General features: G+C 36.6%; 1 protein-coding gene across 1 annotated transcript; it reads left to right on the top strand.

Moving 5' to 3' along the window:
• Positions 1–4,835: 4,835 nt before the first annotated feature.
• On the top strand, positions 4,836–8,985 carry LOC124168228 (ATP synthase mitochondrial F1 complex assembly factor 2). The gene is made up of 6 exons (XM_046546366.1): positions 4,836–5,004; positions 5,074–5,267; positions 5,339–5,449; positions 5,524–5,704; positions 7,505–7,620; positions 8,737–8,985. Exons 1-6 carry the CDS (start codon positions 4,905–4,907, stop codon positions 8,893–8,895), a joined length of 861 nt encoding a protein of 286 aa, XP_046402322.1. The 5' UTR covers positions 4,836–4,904; the 3' UTR covers positions 8,896–8,985.
• The last annotated feature ends 764 nt before the right edge of the window (positions 8,986–9,749 follow it).

Below are 9,749 nucleotides of genomic sequence, written 5' to 3'. Positions count from 1 at the left end.
GAGGCTTCTGACATGCTTTCCTTCGAAGAGAACGAGAGTAATCGCATCAAAGGAGCAGGCCAGAGGTTAGCCAGGATCGAGGCCCTTGGAATTGGAGTCCTGCGACGTCCACCGAGTCACTTAAAGATGTTCCTACCACAGTGTGGTACAGTGCCAAAGTGTCCATGTAATTTGCTATTCTTCCTGTCTACATCATTAAGCACCAGTAGAGGCATCCCACAGATTGTGTAGTAATCTCAGTGACTTTTTCTGTTTCTTACTCTACTTCAAACCACAAGAAAGCGCACTCCTAAGTGTAAAGGAGATGGACTATGTTACCTCCCATAATAAGCTGAAAGAAGAAGCCACTATTTTTTTTTAATATTTATCATAGTTATAATATTGAAAGGTCTGCTTAAAGGCAATAAAAAGTGTTCATAAACAAATGTTTTATGATCAACATTTTAGTCAGTATAAATCCATTTTATAAACTTTCATTTTCACCCTCGCCTACTAACATGCGTCAAATTATAAGCATTTCATCCATCAGGGTTATAGGTATTATCTCGTGTAAACCATCTATGATGTTGTTCATTATAACTTATTTGAGTGCTAGCTGAAAGGGAATTGTTCTTTGTGAGGTCCGAATGCTTCCGACGAAACCTTTCCCGTCAAACATTTCCTCATCCTTGTTCCCGCTCAAGCTGTCATTTTCATTTTGCTGATCTCGGGATCTCATCATGCTGAGAATTACCGCTATCAGGGATCCCCTAAACTCAAAATAAAATCTTCTCTCCCGGTAAGTCATTCGATGTGGCAGTCAGTCAGGTGGGTGATTTACAAGGTATGTATGGTTCTCATGGCCTTCAGCCAAGTAACTGATGTTGAACCATTACAATAAATATCATCAATAAAAGTAAAAAGTAGGCAGGTCTGCAGGAATATTTCTCGGGTTTCCCACCGGGTGTCGTATCGGGTTGTAGTTCCCAACGTTTCCATGACTAAGTCCGTCATCGTCATCAGGGGTTAGGCAGGTCACCAAATAACAATGCTGTATGAATCCTGTGATTGAAGTCAAATAGGTACATTAGTTTGATATAGGTTGGCTCATTAAGCTTGAAAAACCATCACATTAAAATGTAAACATTGAATTTTCCATACTGTGAATGCGCGTTTTTCATTTAATAACATTCATGTTATTAATTGAAATGTTATATGACTGTACCTATGTGACTGTACATGAATTGCCTCAGAATTTAATCCATTAGTACCTATGTTTATCGTCTGGAATCTGGATAGCGTCAGTATGGAAATGCCTTCAGATGTGCCACTACAGGTATAGAAGCCAATGAGAGAAATGTGGTATTCTTCTCAGATAAGCAAATGAGAAAAAAGATGGAGAAGGGCTTAAGTGGCTTTGTTAAATAATGGAAAAACTTTCCCATTAACAGCATAGAATATTTGAAAATATGAGAATTCCAGCAAGAGCCACACCCCATTTCCATGGTTAAAAAAATATTAGTATTCATTAGTATAATAATCTAAGTTCAAAAGTGCAAATGCAAATTCGAGACAGAAGCAGAAATTGAGATGTTTTTGAAAATCAGCTCATAATATTCATCAATATAAATAATGGATTGAATAATATCAATGAAATTTTGGCCTCATTCAGAAAATATTTGAACCAGTTTGCAACAGAATGAAACAATGGAGAAATTTGGGAAGAGCATTTTATTGATACTTTGAAGCATTCAAAATTTACGTATCTGGCAGAAGCCACTTCAGCATAGTGCAGTAGCAGTTAAAAAGATAGATATAAGTAGTAGTTCTTTTCACATACCACTCATGACATCTTAATTTGATCCACAAAATATTAACTGATTTGAAGGCAAATTTTCAGACAAAAGATTTGCTCAATTTCGTCTTCACACCTGCACACATAGGGGTGACCCATAATTGTCCCCACCTACTATATCAGAAGGAATACACGGTGTGAATTTAATCAAGTGCTAGACAATTTTCTTTTTACCTAAAAATGAACCCTAACAAGGTCACACCCAGGATAAAAACTATGGGGGAGGGCAAGCCATGGTCGTTCAAGTTGTAACATTTTCACATGGAAAAAGTGAATGAAACCAACATTTCATGAAAGTTATAACAGCGATTTGTTATTTCTTTAAGTTATTTGCTTAAAATTATTTTTACTTTAGTAACATGCCTTATACCTACTGATACAATTTCTCATGGGTTTAAAGAAAATGTTGTGAAAACCTTCGTTTCAATCAAGTTATGATTTTCCTTAAAAACTTTAACCATTTTTCCTTTTTAGGGAGCAGCAACTGCCCCCTCCTGCCCCTGTCTGGGTAAGCCCATGAACCCTAGCTCTAACAATTGTTGTATGGGAATGAAAAAAAATCCAAATCCAGTTGTTGAGTTTCCATACATTCAACTACCTATTATCTCAGAAGATTGCTACAACTTAAAGAAACCGTTATGAATTTTCACCACCATTTCAATTTTTTAGCCTCGGTCATAACAATGATTTAACTACTACTATCCTAAATTTGGAAGGGAAGGTGAAAATATTAGATACCAAAGAGTAATTGGAAATTTTAACCCATGGTGTCTAAAACCTAGTAAACACGTTATAGCAGATTACATCAAATATGCCACTACACATGTTACCATGAAGCATCATTGAAGCAAATTCCCCCACTTCCAGTGAGTTTGAGCTATCTTTGCATCATATATTCGAGAAAATCGCTCAGCTGTGTTCAATTGCAGCATAGCCATTCACCTCCCTTCTTCCGTTGCATGCAGTCCACTATTGACCACTTTTAAGATATAATTAGGACACATACAAATAAAGCTGGGCCTTTGGAGATGTTAAAAAGCCATGTCTTGCATTGAATGAGTTCATCAATCAAAGAAAGTTGATAAGTTAGTCAATTAAATTAATTTAAAATTCTACGTGCATGCAGTAGTCGAGTGAAATAATTCCCCAAGTCTGTACCTTTTATTGAACAAAGAAAGGGTATGGCTATAGAAAATTATTTGGTAGGAAAAGGCATAAGATAAATATTTGCAAACCTGAGTGTTCCTGAAACCTCTATGAAAACTTGTTCTTCAGACAAAATCTGCTGGGTGAGTGAGTGAGCCATTGCAAGTTAGAGTCTTTTTTTGTCAAATGTATTTTTCTCCCCTTTTTCATAGCCTTTTGTTCTTCATATTTCAATCACTTCTTTGCCTTTCTCTTACTGGATACCTTTCTATAACAATTCCCTTTCCTGGCACCAAAGAGTACCACCTTGGGAAATTATTTCATTCAATTTCTATAAGCCATAGCATCATATGTTTCCTCTAACTATTCCCTTCTTCACCTCCCTCATCATTACCTTATCTTCCCTTCTCCCATCCACCCACTGGGACATCTGTCCAACCAACACCTTACTATACACCTATACTGAACCTCCTTTTAGCCACCCTTCAGCACTTGAAAATCCACTATCAATCCATACACTCTCACTACCACCCCAACCACATTAGTTGCCTAGTGTAAGTACAAAGTAAAATGAAGGAGGGGCACTTACAAAAATTACTGCGATGTTTTGTAAGACTGTGGTCTTCAACATTAGGGTATGGACACCAATCCCAACTAATGTTCCAAATAAAACATCTGAGATAGGAAGGCTACACTCTTTCAAAGCATCACATTTACAGGATTTGGATTACCTTAAATTGAAGTAAAAAATGAGCTTACATATGACAATCAATAAGAGTATGAGATTCTTCTGAAAAGAGTGAATGTGATGACTTGTAGTATCAAAATAATAAGATTAAATTAAGCAGCTTAGACAAAAATAAAATGTTTAGAAATTTAAGCTTTTTATTCTTATCTCATAATAATTACTAACCAAGAGATTCAACCTGAAAAAGAGTTCAAAAGGTGAGGGCAGAGCTCACCCCTAACTACGCTACAGGCTCTAGGGCGAATTAAGGATGTTTTTTCGAGGGGGGACGGTTCATCATTTCCCCTGGCACCTTGGTGGTATGCAATAGCTCTCAATGATAATACATCTGACATCTCATATATATATGTATATAGACTGATAGCATTTATAAACCCATCAACTACTTTTAAACAATGTTCTGTAGAATTGTTTTGCAGAAATAAAAACTTTCATTGAAGACAGGATTTCGACTACCTCAAATTTAAGTAAAAAAATCTGCTTACACATGGCAATCAATAAGAGTATATGAGAGCCGCCTTAAAGACTGCCATCTATTCATTTTTTTAATTATAGGAGTGAATTCCCCTTAATTTGATACAGCAAAGGCGTGAGAATTTTCATACAATCATGGTAGGGGGACAAGTAGGTACTATTCCTTGGGCTACCTTGCACTTTTCCACACTCACCATGCCACAACGATATTGGCAAAGCGAGTCCGAATATATCATTCAGAATCTGGATCTTGGACTCTTCCGTCGGAATCGAAGCGCTTTACCCCACATGCTACTATGCTTCCATTGCTTAATAATACGGATATTCAATTGCAGAGCTTGAGGAAAATGGTTTCCTTTCAAAACATTTTAAGCTGTTGCTATATACAAGTATACGAGCTGCTCATGATTATAAAATAAACAATAAATTAAAAACTTCCAATAGGATTATTTTAAATCAAATTTCAGGGGCTAATATAAAAAATTAATAGAGACTTACGGTCATTCACTCTACTCAGCCTCTAAAGAACTACAAATTTGCCGCAGCCGCAAGCCAGAGAAACCGCAAAAAATATCACTGCTGGCTGCTGCCATCTGTAAACGCCGCCGTAACTACTTCGTGAAATCCGATTTTATGAATGCGCTCTGCTAATGTTCTATTGTTATTTCTGTGTTTTTGAAGGACTGTTTGAAGTTGAGTAAAATGTTTTCAATACGTGCAACATGTGAAGTAAGTCGATGCTTGGCATCGCTGCTTGTGAAGCAACCTAAGAAACTATCGCTTAATGCGAGACACTACGCTGGTAATTCATATTTTCCACTCCATGAGCAACAACTTTCGTAGATTGTGGTTTCATATTGTTTTCTTTTAGCCCCCAGGAACAGGTTTTTCAAAAAAACCAGTATACTGCAAAATGAGGGTTTGTTTGAAGTAACCTTAGACCATAGAAAATTAAAGACACCACAAGGGAATGTATTTAGAGTTCCTAGCGAATCTCTAGCGAGGGCAGTTGCAGTGGAATGGGATAGCCAAAAGGAAAAAATTGACCTGTCGACAATGTTTTTGGTAAATATAGCGCTTCTATATCCCTGGAAGTTTAACGACTCCTCTGAAATTAAATAGCCAATTATTTACAGACTGGAATATGCTCTAATGCAATTGATAATCCTGGAAATGTAAACAAATATCAGCTAGTTGATCATATGATCAAATTCCTTGATACTGATACCGTGCTGTTTTTCTCTCCAGTAAGTATACTTTCACGCCCTGCATTTGAATGGATTGTATTGCAACAACTCCAACGCATCAATTTATATTTCAGGAAGAAGATGAATTGTATGATCTTCAAATGAGAGAGTGGAATCCCATAATACAGTGGGCATGTGAGCGATTCAAAATTGAAATTAAGCCATCGCATGATATAGCTGGGCCAAATGTATCTCATGAAAGTAGAGAAATTCTCAGGAGATATTTTCTGTCGTACGATCAGTGGAGCTTAACTGGTAAGAAGCGCTATGAATGTTTTTACTATAATGATTCACTTCTGTTACGGTAGAATGTAGGTAATTATAGTTAATTGAATGAGTGTGGAAATTGCCCCTATGCCAAATGAACCTGTGTTAAAATATAGCAGCATTTTATAATGGTGTTGGAATGTAAATATCAATTCTGGTGTCAAAGGGAGTTGGATAAAATACTTAAAAATCCTCTAAGACAATCAATGAAGGAAAGTAAATTAAATTTTTAACAATTCAAGTGAGTTTAACATTTTCAAATAGTTATGTTTCTTTTGACTCAAATCAATCACCCTTGAAACACCTTCGTATTTTTTTAAAGCTGTGAGAAGCGTGAGGCAAAATGTTCTATTCTCAGATCACCCTCACTAGAAAGGAATTGAATGCATGAATGGTGGCACACAATATTTCTCTCACCTTGCAATGGTAATCTCGCCAACCATTTTGATTTGGCTATTCAAAGTTAATGTTCTAACTGCTTTGTAGTTATTAATTATGTTACAAGTAGCAATCATTAATGAATTTGTATCAGCTGCATTTTAATGTACACAATGTCATTCTTCATCCTCCTTATGCCTGTTCAGAATGCAAAAAAAGGCAGTAAGGGTTATTTCCGGTGCCCATCCCAGGGATCACTGCAAGCCACTCTTCACCAGGCTCGGCATTTTGACCCTGTATTCTTTATATATAAAGAAGTGTCTTTTTGATGTAAATATCAATCAAAACTTCTTGAAGACAAGAGGAAATGTCCACCAGCATTTCACCAGGAACAGGGAGACTCTAAATGTTCCCTACTGTAGACTATCTAAAACTTATAAATCATTTCATGTAACTAAGTTGCACCTGTTTAATAGTTTACCCTCTGAAGCTATATTTGTTAGTGTTAACAAATTCAAGAGAGTTGTGCATGCCTGGCTAATAAAAAAGGCCTTCTATTCAATCGAGGAATTCCTTGATAGCGACAAGGGTGATTTAATTTTTTTGCGATTTAATATTCTCCATAATTTCACCAAAATGTTCATTATAATTTCTTGTATCTTTATTTTTTGTATATTTTGTGACTGAATATTTTCAGAAATTGCACTAATAATATAATAATTTTCTGTATTTGTAATATTTTGTATACCAATCATGACGAAGACTAATGCAAATTGTGTTTTGTTTTATGTCTAATAAATATTATTATTATTATTAATGAAATTTCCAAGGAGAGGAAGATGGTGAATGCAGGTTACAATCCATTAGGCAGAGAAATCTTCTGCTTAAGTGAGGAATTGATGATAGTTGAGCTATTAACACATTCAGCGCGGAGCACGTCAATTGACGTGGTCCCGTCCAAGCCGAGATACGGAGCATGTCAATTGACGTGCTTTGCCGGTCGGAGGCCTTTCTACGCCTCCGTACGTAGCTAATATCCACTTCCGATCGTGTGCATGGCCTTCAGCAAGCTTCCCTCTTTCGACCCGTGTGCGCCGTTTGTAAATAGCAGTATTTGAACGGAAGATATGGCAAAAAACCTCTATTTTTCTTTCTTATTTTATCGGCCGATTCTGACGACTTCCATGAAAATCAGGCCCCCATTGAATGTGTTAACTCCTTTTCACGATAACTTCAGCCTGATAAATTTGTGTATGTCAATACTTTCTGTGCCTACCCCTTTACCATTACAAGATTAATATTTCTCCCTCTCTCTGTCCACCTCCTTATTATATACCTCTTGGCCTGTTATCAGTTAACATCTTGTTTTGTGTTTCTGGTTATTTATAGGCTTTTATATGTGTATTTCAGGATATTCATATGGAGTTGACACCATGAAGTCTCTTATACTGATGTTGGCGTGTGCAGAAAGATTTGTGAGCGTGGAAAAGGCAGTCCTACTATCAAGACTAGAGGAGGAGTTTCAGGTACTCCGAGCAATTTACCAATTCAGTTACTGATTTTTAAGTCGATTTCACTATGGAGTTGTTCAATTAGACCCTTAATTACAAACTCGTCTGGTAAAGTCCACAAAGTTCTGCAGTTGGGAAAGACACCTTCGTAGCTTAACTAGATAATGCACTCAACTGGAAATGGGGAGATCTGGGTTCGAATCCTGATCAAGGCAAATGACTTTTTCTCTCTGGAATGTTTGCACAATTTGTGTATTGTGGGTGACTCAGTTAAGTTTTTGCCATGGCTAGTCCAGGTGTACTTCAATTTTTTTAAATTTGTTTTAGGTGTCTCCATGTTTCTGGGTTTCGCCGCGTGGATTTTCTTTGTGACAACAGTTTCTCCGGTATTCCAACCGGCGTCTTCAGGTCGATGTCGGGATTCAATTTTTGGTGACTTATATAGTTCATTTTTGGCGCCAATTTTTCATGCTGTATGCTGATTGGTCCACCTTCTTGTTCTCTTGTATGACCCTCTTCCACGAGCTGTGGAGAGGGTAGCCGTCTTGAAGACGCCGGTTGGAATACTCGTCACAAAGAAAATCCACGCGGCGAAACCCAGAAACATGGAGACATCGTCTAGACAACGCCGCGGAAAACAATGCATCAACTAGTTTTAGGTGTCTAAAATTTGAGTGGAAATATAGTTTCCTCTCCATGCTTGTGGGTAATAAATAAGAATGAGAGATTTCAAGACAGACGTAATGCCCCAAATTTTTAGGGGCATTAAACAGTGTTGATGAAGTATTGTTGATTCGTGCTTAGGTTTCCGCTGTGATGTTCACGATGACTACCAAATTCTGGGTTTCCCAACCGCGTTTGTGGTTTTCAATAGACTACAGTTTCAACTTCAGGTCAGGCCGTCGGAAGCAAGTTTGCTTATGAAACTTTAGTCAATGAAGAATGACAAACGGGGCTGGAGAACCCAGAATTTGGCAGTCATCGTAAATATTGTTAATGTGCACAATGCTTAAACAGTTGTAGCTATTCTGTGCTCATATTTTTCTTTCAAGTTGATTTTTTGTCAGGATAGTGTGTTTGAACCTCGTACAGACTATGAAATTTCAAATAAAAATTGTCTTTACTCAACAGTGCAAGAGCTGGGGACGAGTTGAGTGGGCACATGATGTAGATATGCACCAGACAATCACTCGACTTGCAGCAGCCATGTTTTTTGTTCACTCAAGTGTAGCTTCCAAATTGTCTGTGATGAAGAAAAGTTCTCGGGCAGAGGAAATGGTTATGCCATAGGGTGTGAAAAGTTGTATCCTATCCATGTATTATTGTAAATTATTGTTGGTTTTTGAATTTTTAATAAAAAAAAATAGAATTTTTTTGTAATTAATATTTTATCCTTTTCATTGCTTTTAAAATTTTATCTAATGATTACATAGTTGATTTTTTACTGTTATTTGCAATTGAAATTTCTTTTGTCATGTAGCCAAGACATATTATGATGTGCAAACATTCTGTTTCTTAGGCTTCACTAATACATTATGCTTCCTACGCTCGATGGAACCCAAAAGGAAGTATTATACATAGCCCGCATTTATCAATATTAAGGTAAATAAAATTTGAAAGGATCCATTTGCCCTTGAATTTTCATAGTTGGGCCTTCAGAATGAAAAAACTGGTCTATAAGATGATTTCTTGCACTGTGATGTATGTATTGGCTAAATCTAGGCATATGGCATATTTATTCAGAATTCCTTCTTATAAATGATAAATATCCTAAATCATTGATAAATTTCCCGTATGAAGGTATGCCTACAAATTCTGTAAAAATGTGGGAGGGTTATTCCTCAAAACCTCAAGTGGTTCTGACACCATGGCTAATCTGGACATTGCTTTTATTGGGAAAAAAAGCCCAAAATGGTTGAGCTTGAGTATAACTGGGAAGAGATTAGATTTCCAAAATAAAGGTGTCCATTGTGTTTTAATTAAAGGCAAATTTTATTTAATGTTCCATTATTGCAATAGAAAAATCTATTTCTTTAATATTTTATCACTTATATTGATAAACTTGTAAATAAACTGAATTTCCTCTGCATCAACCTGAAAGAAACTCAATTGCTTCTCAAACTGTTTAATCCCACTAAGTAGCC

Source organism: Ischnura elegans, chromosome 11, assembly GCF_921293095.1.
Source record: "Ischnura elegans chromosome 11, ioIscEleg1.1, whole genome shotgun sequence".
Classification (NCBI taxonomy): domain Eukaryota; kingdom Metazoa; phylum Arthropoda; class Insecta; order Odonata; family Coenagrionidae; genus Ischnura; species Ischnura elegans.
This window is presented reverse-complemented; position numbering and strand designations above follow the sequence as displayed.

Coding starts and splice junctions, on each gene's coding strand:
- LOC124168228 (XM_046546366.1), top strand. CDS start 4,905: ATGTTTTCAATACGTGCAACATGTGAAGTAAGTCGATGCTTGGCATCG. Junction 5,268..5,338: donor ACCTGTCGACAATGTTTTTG/GTAAATATAGCG, acceptor AATTATTTACAG/ACTGGAATATGCTCTAATGC. Junction 5,450..5,523: donor CCGTGCTGTTTTTCTCTCCA/GTAAGTATACTT, acceptor TTTATATTTCAG/GAAGAAGATGAATTGTATGA.